The following is an 18,233-nucleotide window of genomic DNA, read 5'->3' as shown; positions in this document are numbered from 1 at the left end:
GCAGTCTTGTTTTGGACAGGTCTGTTTATGTTAAGTTCAGCCTGTAAATGGCAAATAATTGCTAACACTTACTTGGTTGCACTTAACTGATTAATATCCCCTGTTGTCCCTCCTTCTTTTCTTTCTCTAGTCATTTTTGTTTCTGGTAAACTTGCTCACTTACCCAGCAGTTTTTGAGCTCCTGAGTAAACGACATATACCAAATAAACCCATGTACTCATTCCGTGAAGTACCCACAGATATAATTGTAAGTATTTTGAAGGAAAAATAATTCTGTGGAGACATTTTTACCTGAGAAAGTGTTATTGTTATAAAAGAGTAAGTTTTTTTCCTATTGAAAGATTTTTAATTTTTCTGCATTTTGTATTATATACAGCATGAGGGCAGTATATGCACATATCACTTCATCTAAATTTTCATTTTGAAATCTTAAAAGGTAATATAGATTTTGATGCCTAATTTAAAGATCATCTTTCCTTACTTGTGTTAGAATTGTGTTTTTTCACAGAAAAAAGTAATATAAATAATCACGTTTGTATGTGCATACAGTTACATATGGGAGAATATGTGTACTTGTACTTTATACAGCATTGCTCTATCACACTATCTGTGGATTTAAAAAGAATAAAAGAAAAAAGCCAAGACAATGAAAATACAAAAGTGCCATACCTCAGGCAATTTTTTCAATAGGACACATAATTCACACAAAGGGAAAAATCAGTAATTGGAAAGCTACTGATTAAGACATAGTTCTGAGAAATAGCTTCACCATTTCTGTATTTAGTATTATTTTGTATTCAATCATTCTACTGCAGTCAATTACAGCTTTTTTCTCATCTACAAAGCACAAACAATTTATGACCTTGTGTGGCAGTTAAAATCGGATTCTTTTTCTAATGAGTTAGCACTTTAAATTGCTTTTATGTTGAAGTGTTTGTCTAGCACAGGCTCCGGATTGGTGATATTTTAAGTTGTTTAGACAGATTTTATCATAATAGTATATGTTATGTTTGGAAGGGATTTTTGAGTTCTTTTTTGCAATATGGTTTGATGATTTCAAGAGGAAATTGCATGATAAATTTCATTTTTCCAATCTACTCAATGCTAGTGTGTTTACTGATGGATAGCTTTGTTCAGTTATCATTTTTTTTAAGGAATTTGGAGTAAGATAGATGTGTGCTGAAGATGGTAAGTATTTGAGAGAACTCAAATTGTGGTAGAGCTCAAGAATGATTTTTGCAACTTTTGAAAGCCAGTGTTACTTTAGCTTTAGAGGTGCTTGAGTATTTTTATGAAATTTTCTAGGTTTCTAGAAACGCCATACTGATACAATTGTTCAAAGTTCCCCGAGGAGATGTTTTGGATGAGATTGTCTCACTTAACTGCTGTTCAGCAGTGTGTTTTGTAAGCCTAGCCATCCAGTATACACCTAGCTGTGTAAGATAGGCATCCAAGATTATGTATTTAACAGAAAGGAAATAGTCAGATCCTCTAATGTTAATTCATTGTATAATGGCTGAGTCTAAATACTCAGAAAACTTCTGAAGTTAAGAAGAGATACATGTTTTTGGGCAGTGATTCCAGAAAGCAAACTGTAGTAGATTTTGACTGGATATGACTACAAGAAGCAAAGTAAAAGCAACTTCTGTGCCACTAGAAGATGTGATTGGAAGACTTAACTTATTTGTGTGCCTTATTTTTTCTCTATTTCTGAATTGTGTCACATTGCCACAGAATGTCACTTGTTTATGCTAAACTATATTTGCTAATGCACAGAATTTAATAATTTTTGTATAGCCTTTCTTGAATACCCAGGATTTAAACATTTCTACCTCCTTTATATTTTTATCTGACTTGCTGTATCATTGACTGAACAGATTATCAGTTGATAACAACTGATAATTTTGACAGTTGATAACTTTTGCAACTTTTAATTGTAGACTAATCAGATTTTAATTTGTGCTCTTAGAAAAGCTTTTCTTAATACATGCAAGATTTCTCTTTACTGTGTTTGACATGTAAAATTATTTTAGAGAATGGAACACATAATTGAGGGCTTTCTGCCTGCCTCCAGTCTTAGAGGGTTTCTGCAGTGTATATATTCAGGGGAATCTAATTCAGAAGGTACCCTCTAGACCTGTAGCTTTGAAAGACATTAGAACAGGTGATTTTCTTCAGTGATTCTGGTGAATCTTAGATGGTTTGTCTTAGGTATGCAAAGTAGATGACATCTGACCTGTAATATTTAAGCTATGCTCTGTAGCTGAGCAGTGCAGATCTATCCACACATTTTTTGGATGTAATCTTATGTTAGACCTTGTTCATTATCTTCCTTCCTAAAAACCAAAATTAGAGCTTACACTCCTTTCTCAGTAGTCCTCTCACTGTGCCTGCTCTTTGTACTCTTTGCAGCTCCAGGCTTTGATTTATAAATAAGAGAAGGAAGTTGGTGCCAGAGAAATATCCCTTAGCATTTAAGCGTTTGTATGTAAAAATATCTGAAAAATCTTAATTCCCAAACAAATCAATCGCTTGCATTATCAATTTTATGAACGGCCTTGAGGTCCAAGTTGAGTTTTTTAATTGAGAATTTTATTGTAAATATACTATGTGGAAAAAGCTGCCTCCTCCACTGCCCCAAAAAATCTAATAGGAAAAGTATGTATTTTAAATAAGAGTACATTTTATAAAGACAGTTTACTATGAAAAGTTCTAGACTTTTTTTTATTATTGTGAGTTTTACTCATGACTTTTACTTTTCTCTGTTGAAAACCGGAGCTTTTGTTGATTTCATTGAAGTATAAGTCTTAACTTTCCCTTCGTATCTTATTGAAATGACTCATTGATCTAATTAGGTGAATGATAACTCCCTCTTCTGTCTCTGAAACTGTATTTCTAAAATGTGGAGAAAATAAAACTTTGTATTTAATTCAGATGAAATAAAGCTCATAAGGATTTTTTAATCTGTTTCTTGTGACCATAGCACAGCAATCTCTCTCTGACATGATAACATCAGTGAATGTTTTTGTTCATTCCTTAGTTTTTTTTAATAAAATAATTTTTTTCAGAAGCAGTTTGCAAATGCAGTGAGCCAGAGGGGAAGATAATTGGGTTGTCTTTGTGGAAGAAGTGGGAAGCAGCCACAAGTCATTGTCTGTTACATGAGATGCTCCAAGATGAAAGGTGTATGCCTCAACATCTGAGCCAAGCCTTGTTAAACCAAGACTAAATGGCTGTGTCTCGAAGCATGTAGTACTAACCAGTGTGAGAAAAGGTTATTATTCTAAAAGAGTTGCTATTCTCTTCATTAAAATAGTCATGTACACACTTCAAACATACAAAAAACATTTTAATTTTTTTTTGTGGCTTAATACTGAAGAACTAGGATAGTCGATATGCAAGGATACTTTTGTATGTTTATATTCTTAATAGATTTCTTTTTCTAACCTTCTATGTGGTTAGGAAACTTTTGCCATTTTTGCATACAGTTTTGCTGTTGACTTTTGTGAGGAAAACACCTCCTGTTACAGAAATAATTTTAGTGTGTGTTTTAATAATAGCTTTCATTCAACAGTAGATATCCCTGTGAAACTATGATGTGCATAAATTATAAAAGCCTATATGGTTTTTCTCTTTCTTTGACAGGATATCATTGACAGGCTTATAATTTTGAACTCAGAAGCTAAAATTCATTCCTTATTCAATTATGAACAATCCCATATATTTGGTCTGAGGTAAGATGCATTTTTTTTTATTCTCCGGTCACATTAACTAAATAGGGTATAATATGCTTGGATGTGTTACTTCTGACAAGATAACATTGTTTGGGTTTTATTATGTATGAAGGTGAAATTCCCCCCTTTTTTACCATAAGAAGATTGAATGAAAAATGACCTACCAAATGAGAACAATGATGTATCTAATCTTATTATCTGTAAATGGATATATTGTAATATGAGAAGCATGGATAGAAACTGCATGTTATTTTGCCTACTTGACTGTAAAAAACAAGTTGTACACCAAAAATACTAAAATTATTTTTTCTATGTTTATGTAATTTTGGTTTATGTAGTCTCCCTATACTTTAAATTGTTTTTTAAGTATTTGTTTAATTATCACCTATTTCATAAAAAATTAGCATTTGATTCCAAATATTTCTAGGAACTAAAGGTACAGTTAAAAGATGCTCACACTGTTATACTCATGTATTGTAATATTCAGTGCTTTATAATTTTAACATAGAAATTAGTTTCTGCATTTTTATTCTGTTTTCCAAGGATGACTATATAAATCCTTGAATTCACTTTTTTTTTAGGAACTTATTTTAGACAATTGATATAAATATCTATTGGATTGTACTTCATGATATGAAAAACTTTGATTTGTTTTTTTGATTGCCTTGCTTAAGCAAGATATAGCCCAACTGATTAGTTCTGAAATACTAGCTTTTTGCAGCCATATTTGTATTTTAATATCACAGTAAAATTATTTCAAACTATATATGAATAACCAAAACAAGTGGTAGAATTTGTTGATAAGGATGAGCATAGAGCAGATGAACAATGGCAGAGATTGGAGTTGGGAGATACATGATTTTGACATACAAATCAAAAGTTATAAATGCTGCTTTGGAGAAAATCACTAGTTTGTATAGGAATGAGAAGTCTTAAGATGAAATTTGAAAAATAAAATATTGTTCTTCATTTGGGATTAGACTGACTCCATAGAAAACTTGATAGAACATCCATTGATTTAATTAGGATCAAGAGAAAATGAGATGTTTTATGGTTTAAAATAAAGGGTGGTTGGGCACTGGAGCAGGCTCCCCAGGGAAGTGATAAAAGCACCAAGCGTGGCAGAGTTCAAAAAAGCATTTGGACAGCACTCACAAGCACGTGGTGTGATTCTTGGGGTGTCCTTGGGGTGCAGGGCCAGGAGTTGGACTAGATCCTGAGGGGTTCCTTCTAACTCAGGATTTACAGTATTAGGACTTGCAAGTAACCATGGCCTATGTTACCTGAACATTGGGGGTACACAATTCCTTTCAAAGTTCCACGATCTTTCCTGTGAATGCTACAGACTGCAGACATCCATGTTCTCTAAAATGAATCTTACCTCGTAGTTTATTTGCTCCTTGACCAAATTCCATCAAGAAATCTAAGTTCAGCGGAGTTAGACCAAATAATATTAGATGCTTAACAGATCTGAAAATGTGGAAATTATATATTATAAGCAAAATATTATAATATAAGCAAATTATCTAATTTATCTTTGCTGTTACATAAAAATTAAATATCTAGGTGATAATTGCAGCATTGAAAAACAGTATGATTTTGTGAACCAATTGTCTTGAAACATTACTGCTGGACTTAATACCAATAGTACAGCCAAACCCACATTCTTATAATTGTTCACAGGTCTACACAGCCATACACTATGTGTGGCCCACCCAGAGTTGAGTGCTGAACTTCAGATCTGTTTAACTTACAGGTTATACTGTGAGGTCCTGATTTTCTTGTTCAAAACAGTTACACATTTGCTTGTTAAACAACTTCTGCAATTTAGAATTACAATTTTCTTCATGTGTATACTAAGCTTTAGTGTCTTAAATTATTTTGGTTATCAGCTGTATTATTGTATATAAAGCATAAAATACATAGGTATTTTCATAATCTGTTTAATCCAAAATGCACAGGTGTGTATTTTTATATTTTAGTGTTATTATTGCATTTTCTAGTGGATAGTTTTCTTAATTTTGAATAAGTATGAATTCTGAATTAGAATTTTGAAGCACAGTCTCTGTCCTTCAACTCTGCTGTCAACTTCACTTTTCAAGCTTAGCCACTGTAAAGTGGTGAGCATGCATTAGAAAGCAAAGGGAAAACATAGAGAAGCTAGATATGGTGTTATTATGATATGTTATGATATTAGCCAATATCTCTTAGTCTTTAAAGAATACTCCCTATGGTTCATATATATTCCTATAGATTAGGGTTTGTGTGGTCAAGGGTGAAATATTCAGTTCCACCTCAAGCTCTAGCTAATTTTAATACTGTGGTTCCTTTGGTTTTCTTCTTGTTGTTATTGTTTGGTTTTGTTAGGGGGTTTTGTTTGTTTGGGTTTTCATTTTGGTTTGGTTTTTGGGTTTTTTTGTTTGTTTGTTTTTAAGTTCTTGGAAGTATCTTGGCCTAGGATGGTTCTTTAGTAGTTTTGGACAATTGTCCAGTATTCCATTAATTGAATTTATTATGTGTTTCTGTGATGAGATTTTTTTCACTTGAAGGTCCTTTTAAGCTAACTGGAGGAATAAAAAGGTGTTATTATAATTATTATTATTATTATTTATTTATTAATAAATAAATTCAGACCAGTAATTAAAGCAATATTTTGTAAGATACTAAACAGAGAGTATTTTCTTAGTTTAATGATCAGCTTTATTTCTCTGATACAAGTATACCCATCATCTGATTTTAAAAGATACTGCATTTGAGAAATAACACATTTCTTAAAATGTGACACTAGAAGTCTTCACCACCTTCCTGTTAAGGCCAAGCTCTGAATAGCTCTCTAACTCTAACTTATATTAATAAAGGAATCTTTCATATTAATGGTATTATATATTATCAACAATTTTTTTCTAGTATTTCAGTACAGTAAATGCATTCATGGGTTTTGAGTTTTTACAGCCTGCTAAGAAAATATATGCATTATATATATATATATATTTATATATATATATATATGTTTATTTATGTATATATAGTATATATATATATATATATATATAATATATTTATATATTTTCAAAGTCTTTGCCTGAAGCATTATTCAGGCATCTATATATTGCTGTTCTCTCTATTCAGAAAACAGGTTTTCTGTGAATGTTACTGACACTGTTTTGTTAGTGTGGCAGAGTAAAAATTTCTAGCTTTGATAATTAGGTTCCTGTCTAAATAGTATCAATACCCCAAAATAAATTAGAAGATACTCAATTAGTGTTGTCTTGACTGAAAAACAGAAGGAGAAACAACATTACTGGAATATGTGTAGACTGTGGGCAGTAGAAGAGGATAAGAGTTGGTGGCTTTGCAAAAATTCCCTTTACTTAATCGTACTTTTGTAACACACTATTCCTGGAATCTCTTTTTTGTGGATATATGGTAAAATGGCAGTAAGGGGCATTTAAATACTTTAAAGAGGAAAATTAGACCTTTTCTTTCTTTGGCTATCTTATTTTTTCCCCAGTGGCTTATTTTGAGCATAAGTCAATACAACTCCTAAATATTGTGAAGTCAAAAATCTTTTGTATGTACATTCTGAATCAGAAAGACCTTTGTTAGCTCCATGCATGAGGTGCCTCCTGCTAATGAGCATCAAGTGACAAGAAGAGCACTCTGTTAAAGCATTTTTGCCTTCTGCAGGGAAATACCTGGAAAATTCTGAGGGTAAACCCTTTTCCTTTAGATATGCAAATTGTGACTGTTTAATTTTAAAGATTCAATATTTTTGCCTATCATTAGAGATATTTGAAGATAACCCATTTGTTAGAAGTGTAATTTGAACTGCAATGGAAAATAGATTTATTTTAGGCTTCTGTAAGGCAAGGCTCAAAACCCAGTATTTGTTACAATGCTCTGTGTGAATAAATGCATTTCCGTTTCTGTGGAATTATAGAAAATTGTAAATATTAGTCTAAGTCATATGCTCATCTGAATCAGCCTCAGGATTGTAAAGCTACTGCCTGCTGCAAATAGAAAAATAATATTGGCTTGTTATTTTCAGGTTTGTGTAATAAAGATTTTGACATTGTTAGGTCACATTTTCTTGGTTATATAAAATACAATGGTGAATCTGTTTTTGTTTATGTTTCCTTGCTTACCAAGTAAGTGCAGAGAATAATAAAAATACATTGTATCTATTTCTGTTGCCCTATAAAACTAGCAGAGAAAGATTTAGGAGAGAAAATTTAAATTTTTAAATGGCTTATATTATACTGACAGCAAAAGCAATCAGCATCTTTAAATTTGCCTTAAAGCAGTACATATCTGTCAAAATTTCATCTAAAGCACTCCAGTGAAGTTCAGGTGAATGAATTAAATGAAAAAATGTGATAGGCAAAGGATAACTTTGGGAATTTAGGAAATACAAATAATAAACACCCCTTCATTCTTCTCCATTACTTTTGTCAACTGTATTGTAAACACCCCCCTTATATAATTGCATTTTAATAGTGAGGTAGCCTCAGCCTATGAAATAGGTCATTACTTAATTCCATGTACTTGCATTATGTGTATTGTTAATTAAGAGAATGTGTGATTTCAATGATTGCAACAATGCTGTTTATATTTAGTCTCTCTTTTCCTTTTTCTTTATTTAAAAAGCATTATGAGTAGCAGAATCCAAAGGTAAAAGGGGACAGGGTCTGGATTAGCAGTGGCTACTAGTGATGGGGATTTGCAACAGGATTATGTGAGAATGCTTCCACCTTATCTGTGATCATGTAGTTACTAATTCAATTTTTTGCTAACATATACTTTAATAGAAGTTTGTTAGGTTTATTCATTTAAAACAAGTAATTATTAATCAAATAAGAAGAGTAGATTCTGTGATCAGATGTCACTTGTTTGTTGACCTTTTTTTTCTTTACTTAACTGAGGGAAATTAAAACTTCACTTTCTGAGTCCTCTAGGCTGGCAGGTGATGCTCATGAAAATATTTTTGTTTAGCTGAGAAAACTGTTTATCATTAGCAATTACATTACATGTCATTTGTAGGTATGCTGGGTAGTTGAAATGGTGTAGGTGCTCTTTTGAAAATCTTTTCCTGTGGAAAATATTGTAAGGAATATATTAGTCTCTGAGTTTTCTTTCTGGGAGAAACATGACTGCCCTGAGGTAGTAGCTTCCAGAGTCCCAGGCACCAAAAGTGTAACTCCTGTATCCAGAAAATTGTATTTTTTTTCAAACCACACATTGCCCTCAGTGGAACAATTAGAAGACTCAATCTTTTAGCTAGACCAAGTGCAGAGGCATGTTCTGTCTGCTCATTGCTAATGCCTTTTGTTCAGTTTCCAAAGGCAGTGTGCAAAGCTTTGCTTGGCTGAAGCTTCCAGATGCCCTTTGAGTTTCAACACTGAGTGAATTTTGACTTCTTTAGGGTATTTTTATTAACCATTGCCTCTGTCTACCGGTCTGGCACTTGATAGTAATTGCCATTCACTATTCGGATCTACATTCTCATTGAAGCTTACTCAAAGCATAGTAAAGAATAAATCAAATTGTTATGGTAAGTTCTGATGTTAAATATTTTGAGACTGTCCCCTATGATGATACTGGAATTGTTTAATGCAAGTTTGGCTTTGGATTTCACTTTTGTTGTACATAGTCATTTAGTGAAAAGAAAGTCCTGCTACAGCAAAGAGGTTCCAGATTTTGTTTTATTGCTCTTCAGTTTTCATTATTTATTCCTGAGAGATAAAAAAAAGTATCTTACACTGTCCCACAGCTGAGCTCTCTGTGAATGTCATGCTATTTATTTTGCACTGGCCTGATTCAGCCATGTGTATATCTGTAGAAGGCAGTAACCACAAGCCAAAAGAAATCCTTTTCCTAAAGACTAATTTAGTCCTCTATTTCAGCATCATGTCGCTGTCTATAGCAGAGATGTAAGCATTTTGTGTTTAGTTGGCCATTTTATGCTGCATGCAAACATCTATTACTGATATTGTAGTACAGTTTACTTTGGATGAGTTGATTTCTTTTTTTCTATATAGTGGAAATTTTGTGCTGCTTATAGCATAAGATTTTATCTTGTTTCTCTGGACTGTGTAGAGATTGGGGTTATGTTTTTTAATAGCACCCCACATGGGGGGCTGTATTTTGAATTTTGGGACAAAAAGAGTCTTGATAGCACAGCATGTTTCCACTGACATTGTGCAAGCAATGGCTCAGCAACAGGGCTTTCTTTTTTATTAACATTACCCAGCAAGTAGGCTAGGAATGTACAAGAGGTTGGAAATGAAAACAGCTGGGACAGCTGACCTGAACTGACCAGAGGAATGTTTTATACCCTATAGCATCCCTCTCAGTAATAAAAACTGAGGGGCTTGGAGGTTGGTCTTGCAGGTCTCATTAGTTGGAGACTGGCCAGGCATGAGCAGCGAGGGAGTGAGCAGCAGGGTTGGGTGCTTAGTTGCTGACTGGTGTCAACCCATCACAGACTGTTACCGCTGCTGTGTTCAAGAATAGTATCTTGCATCTTTCACCACCACCTGAACATTAGCTAGCAGATATTCCTGAAGTGAGGACAGAACATCAGAGTGGCCTTGGAAAGAGCATATATTATGACAGGAAGGAAGAATAGTGTATGGCGGTGTAGTGGGAACTGCAGAAAAATAGAATTGGGTTTACTATAATAAAGGTCCTGTTCGAGAGAAACGTGGTTTGACATTGGGAAAAAGAACAATGAACATACTCTTTTGTGCTATTAAAAGGAACTCCTAGAAAAAATATTGAGATGTTAATAAGTTATCCCCATAATATGTGTTTTTAGCAACTCTGAGTAAATCACGGGCAGTTTATTATATTATTTTCAGCCAATAAAATTTAGAGAGACAGCATAAAAATTAGCAAGATTTATTTACTAAGTGATTTATACCTCATAAGGGACCTTTTGTTGTGTCATAATTAAGTAAGTCATTATGATTCCACATACCAAAACCAAGGAGATAGCCTGTGGAACAAAATACTAGTCAGAATGCTTTCTTTTATATTAGGGATTTCTGCAATGAAATGTTGTGAAATTGTAGTTGAAGGGGTAGAATCCAGGAGCACCTTTCAAGAAAAACGGATAGGGCAGGAAATGCAGAATTCAGAACAAAATTACTTATTCCTAGCATATTTTCACAACTGTGATATTTATTTTGATATTTCTGAATTTATTTGAAATTACCTTTCTGTAAAGGACTGCCTTCAGATAATCTTTTATTTTATATGCATTGCAGTTTGTTCCTGGGTGTATGGTATATCTTACTGGTAGTGAACACAGAATTATATAATCAGAATTGAAAGGGAGATGGAAGATTCTATAGTACAATTGCTCTCCTCAAAGTGGGCTCAACTAAAGAGCATTACTAAGGGCTGTGTCCAGTCTGGCTTGGAATATTGCCAAGGCTGGTGATCCTGCAGCATCTTTGGGCAGTTTGTACCACTGTTTTACCACCATCATAGTATATTTCAATTCATGCCCTTTGCATCTAGTCCTTTCACTGGGTATCACTGAGAAGAGTCTGACTCAATTTTCAAACCATCCTGTTTGATGTTTATACACATTGACAGGACCCAGGCTGAGCAGTCATAGCTCTCTCAGCTTTTCCCTACGTCAGATGGCCCAAGCCTTAATCGTCCTCTTGACCTTTTGCTGGACCTGCTCCAGTGCATCCATGTCATGCTGTTACTGGGGAGCTCAGAACTAGACCCAGCACTCCAGGTATGACTTTACCAGAACCAGCAGAAGGGCAGGGTTACCTCCCTCAAGCGACTTTTGGCAGCACTCTTCATTACACAGCCCAGGATGGTGTTGGCCCTCACAGGCATGTTTCTGGCTCGTGTTCAAACTGTTGACCATCAGGATCCCCAGGTTCTTGTCTGCAAAGCTGATTTCTGACTGATTGATCCCCAGCCTGTACTGTTGCATTGGATTCTTCCCAAGTACAAGAACCTCATCAAAGTGTATCTTCCAATTTTCAGCATTATTCAGGTTGGGAATTCTGTCTTCTGCTTTCTAAAGAAAATTTAAAAACATATCTCAAAAATATATGCTTTAATCTTATTGTGTTATATCTGTAATGTTTTATAGATTCTCATAAGCATGTACTTCTTATAGATGAGATATTGAAATAGGGAGTATGATCCAATTCTTATGTTCCAAAAACAAACAAAAAAAGAAGAAAAACTCCATAGCTGTATTCAAACATGGTTACAAATATACTTACTATAAAATGTATTTTTCTATTTTTTTTTTTTTTAAATTGGAACCTTTAGTCTGCACATTTATGACTTTGGAAGGTAATTAATGGAATATTACAATTAACCAAATAACCTGTACGTCAGTAATAGCATTTTTAATGTATTTTTCTATATAGGTGGAAATTTCATTTGAATGCCCAAGCAGCAGCTGCTCACACTAGATCTTGTATATTTCATCATTTATTTTACCACTATTCCATCTACCTAATTTTATTTGCTCATGGTTGGTCGGTCTTGGTTTCTTTTTTTTCACTCTGTCTTGCCTACAAGAAGAGATGATGTCATAAAGCATTCTTAGATACTAGTCTTCTCCCAAGTGGTTTTAAGCTGCTAGAAACAGGTCTTTGCCATTTATTGTACTTCACAGAAAGAATTATCCATCTTCATAATGGTTTCAGTGCTCTTTTCTGGGTTTTTTTCTTCTAAATAATAAAAATTATAGTTGAACTGGCATTTCTTCTTCGATTTAGAAACGTACTGAGAACAAATTGATGTCACAAAATAGTTAATGTAAAAGAAATGAAGCTGAAGAGATCAAATTGTTTAAAAAACAACAGGAAAAAACTGAGACGTATTCTCATCTTGGCTATTTAATCCTTGGCCACAACTGTATGAATTTGCAGATATTAAATTATTGAGAGAATGGCTTATGAATTTTTGCTATTGTCAATAGAAACATATTAGGAATTACACGGACGAAAATAAGCTTTAACTAACAGACTATGAATTTAAAACAGTATATTTTCTAGTTCATATAAAATCTTATGTGAATGCAAAATATAATGCTGATCAGCCTTAATATATGTTGCATTTTATGACTGAGTTAAAACAGGAAATAAAACCAGTAACAAGAATGTTTAGTTACATTGTTTTCCTTGAACTGGAATCCCTCAATGAAATTATTCTGTTGTGGTCTTAGAGTGAATAGATTAGTTAAAAGAAAAAGTAATATTATTTGGATTGCTTTATTTCAGATTTATATGAAAATATATAGGAGTACTTGCCCTGTTAATTTGCCCCAAAGTTATGAAAGAAAATTGTATATAATGTACTGTCTTCTGCACTTGTTATTGTATTCATTTAATTTACCATTTTTGTTTCTCTGAAAAAACCCAACCCAGCAGATTTGTTGGTTATTTTACATGTTAAATCTTTTATTGCTTTTGAACTGTGTTAAATGTGATTATACAGAAGGGCTTAAAAGCCTCTTTTCTAAATGAAAGATATTTTTTACCTCCCTGCCTTCCTCCCCCTTCAGACAACCTAATTCTGAGTTGCTTTACCAGCTTATTATTGTATAATTCCCTTACATTTCACATGGAATGTCTTAGCAAGCCTGTATAATTTTTGTTACACTGTGATGTAAACTCAAAAGCAGACTGAGCTGACCAGTGGGTATTTTCTCTGGTTGTTCAGTGCCCACACACAAAAAAAAAAAGCCTGTTGGGGACCATTCCCTGTTTGCTTAAGGTTGTGCCACTTGAGTGGTTAAAAAGGATATAAATGAGTGTTCCTGACCTAGTTGTGTCTGAGTTTTTGCAGACACTTCAAGTGGGTTTTTTTGTTGTTTTTTCATCCTCTCCCTTTCCATTGCAAGATCTCATAAAAATGTTCACCCTTGTCTTTCTGTCCATTACTGGAGTCCTGACTGATGTGCTACCATTTCGATGTGTCCTTCTGCAGGCTGTTAAATGTGCTGTGCTGTGAGCTCAATACCCTTTTACTCTTGGAGACTCAGTATAAAGTGTCACAAGTTTTACTAACTGCTCAGGAGGAAAATGTCACAGAAACTTCAGAAGGACCAGGGTAAGAAGTGATTGATGTAAATGTTATTTTAACTAGCAAACTTTTCTTCTGAGAACAAATTAGTGAATGCCTTATTAGCTTTAAATATACAAATGCTGTCACTTAAGCTGGTTTCTAATGTCCATAAGTTTCCTTACATGCAGGTTGGTCAGCAGTTTTGAATTATGAAAAGATACAATAGGCAAGATACAATAGCCTTCTCTTTCTCCCATATTCACCCCAAAAGTATAAAAAATAAAAAAGCAATTCTTTTTTTAGTCATCAAAACAACTCTTGTGTTATTTCTAAAACAAAAAGTGTTTAAAACTTGTGAATGTAAGTATGTCTTTTAATGTTATATATTTTTAAAATGCATTTAATATAAAATCAGGGTATTGATTTAATGTTCAAGCATCATCAGTACTTTGAGTTTTTTATGGGGGAGCATTTTGTTGTTGTTATTATTATTTTGTTGTTGTTGTTGTTTGGTCCATCAACTTTCTAGCAGTTTATTTGTAGCTTAGTCAACTCTCCAGCTTCTGTGACTTTCCACTGCTGTCTTCTAAGTAAAATTACAGCATATCCTTTCAAAAGAAAAAAAAGTATTTTTGGGACAGAAGTGGACATTCATTTAGTTACTGGCATTTTTTCCTTTCTCACAGTATGCTGTGTTTTAAGTATTTTCCTCTTACTCTTTTTAATATGGGACCATTACAGAATGTAAGTCAAACAGTATGGGTGAAAATGGTAGTTATTTACTATTTGAAGATGAAAGCTGCTATTTCCCTACTAAGGCAAAACTTTTATTAAGAAACTTAGTGAATAAAAACTGGATGTTACTGCTTTCAGAAATTTTGTACCTTGGGCTGCACAGTGACTTCAGACAGCAAGTTGTCTCGGTTTCAAGTAATGAATAACTCTGCTTATTTGTGACAGCAGAAATATACTGGTAGGCCAAATAAGGAGCAAATTTTTATTGTCCATTAACTGTCACTGCCCTAATGATATAATTTTTATGTGACATAAAAAAAATGTTGAGATTTTCTACTCTTTTTGGTCCAGTAATGGCTCAAATTTTTCTAATCAGTAGTAGATAGGGTAGCACAAAGTTAGAGTAATGCTTGGAGATATCTCAAAATGCATCATGTTGCTGTTTATTTATGCCTATATGTATTCCGGGCTGTGTTTTAACTCTGCTTGCTTCTTTAAGTTTTCTGAATTAAGCAGTCAGTAAATCAAAGCTTCTAATTTTTGAGGTTTGTTGTGTTTTGTTTGGTTTTTTTGCACAGAGTTTTTATAATTGATGGTCTGTCAGTGGAGAGAAACCATGTTCTTGTAAGGATTAATCTGATCGGAGGACCACAGGAAAGGATTTTGCCTTTGAGAGAATTAGATAAGGTTAGAACTTAAAGTTTACCAGGTTCTTTCTGTAACTTCTGCCTTCATTAACTGAACATTTTTGCTGATAATTCAGCATGTGAAAAATTATTTAACACCAGACCACCTTTATCTTTATGAAGTGTTAATATTTTAAAGAAGTGATACACTGAGCAAACATATTGCTCCTACTATCTGGTGATTGTCATGTACCTAGGACATACTACATTCAGACAACATATTTATTTTGCTCCACTTTAATGTTACTTTTAAGCAAATGCAATTTGTTTGCTTTTTTTTTACTTTTATATTCCTGTGTATTCTTTACTAGCTTTACATTTATCTTGGTATTATTTGATATTTTGTCCATTCTTGGGTTTTCATATGCAGTATCTAACACCTGGAGCTTTCATCAATGTTCTAGCAAAGGAGTGTTTGTTAAGCAACTTCTTTAAATGTTCTACTTCTCACTGGCTGTCCATCTCATAAAGATGAAATGCAGATTACTGTCAGCACAACAAAGACACCTAAATCAATGTTTAAAGTTGGAAATATAATTTAGTGGGTTTTTGGGCTTTCTTTTTTTATATTTTTTATATTTTTTATAAACCTTGCAATTTCCTTTGTGGTTGAAAAAAGGAACTGTAAAATCAAAACTGTCAGTGGTATATACACCATAAAAAAATTATATTCTCAAATGCTTTTTGAGTTTTCTATCCTTTTTTTTAGTTATAGCATATCTCATTGGAAATTGTAGTATCAAACAATTTTGGTGCATAGGCAGTAATTCTGGGAGCTGTACTTTTGTGCGTTAATTGAGAAAAACCTATTAATGTTTCTGCTAAATTAATTTATTTCTGATTCTGTTTCTAGGGCAGTGGGCTATATCCTTGGCCAATGTTTTCATCGTTCCCTGTGCCAAAGTGCTATCTTGCAAAAATTCCTAGGAAAGCTGAATTCAGACAAGGTATGTAGAAAGCGTGCAAGCAGTGTAGATTGCATACAAGTATCTCAGTCAATTTTAAAAATGTCTTTTTCCTTCCTCCCTGTACCCTGCTCCCCACTCTCACATCCAAGTGATCTAATCTCATTAAGTACTTAAGGTTATTTCAGTGCTGGCTGCAACTGTAGCTAAATAAGTTGGTTTGGTTTTGCTTGTCTGGCTTTGTGCAACTGTCAATCTACAAACCTGTTTGGTAATCTAATTCTTATGCACAGTTCAAGATTAACCTCCTGGCTCGTCTCTGGTGGGTGCCTCATAAGGTACATTTATATCATCTCTCTAGTAACTGAAGCAAGACAGTTTGCTTAAACTGCAAAGTTCTTTGTACACTATTTTTGTGATTCACATCCCTATGTTTACTGAGCTTGGTGGTGTGTGAAATAGACAGCGTTTAGGATAGTTGGTTTCCACATTGAACATCAATTTGGAATGTGAGCAGACTGAAGAATCCTTTGAAGAACTACCTAGGCACAGCAGTTTAATTCACACAGAGAAACTGTTTTAAGGTTTTAGTTTGCAGAGACAATGCAAAAGAATTTGATGAATGGCTTGGTAAATAAATAATTCATTGTATTTGTTCATGCTTACTGTATCCCTGAGATGAACTTACTAGAAATTGTGAATTTCCTTATCAGAGACAGATTTACAGAAGTGATAGAAATTCTGCATAAACTGTGAACTGTAAAATAGTCTGTATATATCTGGGGGAAAAAAAATTTGAAAGGTGATTTCCCACTCTGACCATAGGAAAGGCCATATAGTTATAAAAGAAGGAATTTTCTGTATCTTAACTTTTGTAATACTATTCCAGGCTTCCCAAGGTAAGTTTCATAAAACAGTAATCTGGTAATGGTAAAGTGGGTGTCTTCAAGGAGGCAATAGTGTCAATCTTGGGTTGGAAAAACGTATTTTTATTATTATTCTCAGAACATGTTCAAAGGATCCCTCGGTTCTCTTGTTCAGAATAATTCTGTTGCTTATCATTACCCAGTGGGCTAATGAAATAGATGTTACAGTTGTCACATTTGTGGATGACAGCTAACTAAGAAAACCTGGGTAAAACTTTGGCTAACAGTAAATTTGCTGAGATGAAGTTTCAAAGGTTTACAAATGAGTTTGATAAAGAATTTAAATCAAATAAATATTTTGATTTGGAATAGCATTTTTGATGTTAAAGGTAACTGAAGTAAAAGATTATATACTTGCAAAATGAACAGAACATTTAGTAGTGGAGTCAAAATATTTAGTGTTTGTTGTTTGAAAATAAAAGGGAAATAAACCACTGAAAGTGTTCTATTTCAGTGCTAGGTTAAAAAAATAACAAACCACTGAACTTTCCAGACTGAAGCTTTCAGGATGTGTAAATTATTTTGAAAGAAAGCATTAGAATAAATAGATCAAAAATTAAAATAATGACGTTCATAAATTTCTGTTGTAGTGCTTGCAAAAAAAGAAATCAAGAGCAAGAATAGAAAATGGAGAATAGCTGAACTGTATTTTTAAGCGCTATGATATGGCAGTGATAGAAGTTTTCTTTCACAAGAGAGGTTAAAAATACAAGATGGATCTGTGAGTTACATTTATACAAGATCTCATAACTTCTTTGTTGGGAGTATTCAGAATTCATGTTGTGTGTTACTCAGATTGCTTGGAGTTTAGAAAAATACTTGTTAAATTTTCATTCTGCTTAGTCCAAGGAGATGGATAGGATTCACATAGACTTTTGACTGGCAAGAGTTCTGCAGCCATTGTGGGAGTGGGAATGCATGACTGCTTCATTGTATCTGTTTGACAAAGATTGATTGAAGGCCAAGACAATGTCTCTGGTTCCCTGAACCTGTGTTCAGATTTCATGCTGTAGTGTTTCATTATGTAACTTGTGAGGTATCATTCTGCTCTTCTTATTTTGCATATTTCTATGACAAGAATAATTAAGACTAGTAGATTTTTAGCATTATTAAAGACTGTATAATTTCTTTGGCTGAAAAGGCTGTAACTGTAGGTTTTATTCTGTCTGTCCTGACCACTTATTTATGTCCTCT

At 33.5% G+C, this 18,233-nt stretch overlaps 1 protein-coding gene across 13 annotated transcripts in view; it reads left to right on the top strand.

The window, feature by feature from the left end:
* Positions 1-18,233, top strand: part of TBC1D32 (TBC1 domain family member 32) — a 74,844-nt gene that overhangs the window by 26,327 nt on the left and 30,284 nt on the right. For all 13 annotated transcript variants that reach the window (XM_021547178.4, XM_085575090.1, XM_077782252.2 and 10 more), the window contains 5 exons: positions 131-247; positions 3,646-3,734; positions 13,710-13,832; positions 15,101-15,209; positions 16,062-16,155. In XM_021547178.4, the coding sequence (XP_021402853.4) occupies positions 131-247; positions 3,646-3,734; positions 13,710-13,832; positions 15,101-15,209; positions 16,062-16,155 (532 nt within the window). The remainder of the gene's footprint in view (positions 1-130; positions 248-3,645; positions 3,735-13,709; positions 13,833-15,100; positions 15,210-16,061; positions 16,156-18,233) is intronic.

Source organism: Lonchura striata, chromosome 3 (assembly GCF_050655825.1).
Source record: "Lonchura striata isolate lonStrDom1 chromosome 3, ASM5065582v1, whole genome shotgun sequence".
In the NCBI taxonomy this organism is placed as follows: domain Eukaryota; kingdom Metazoa; phylum Chordata; class Aves; order Passeriformes; family Estrildidae; genus Lonchura; species Lonchura striata.
Note: the sequence above shows the minus strand (reverse complement) of the source record. Positions and strands in the feature narration are given on the sequence as shown.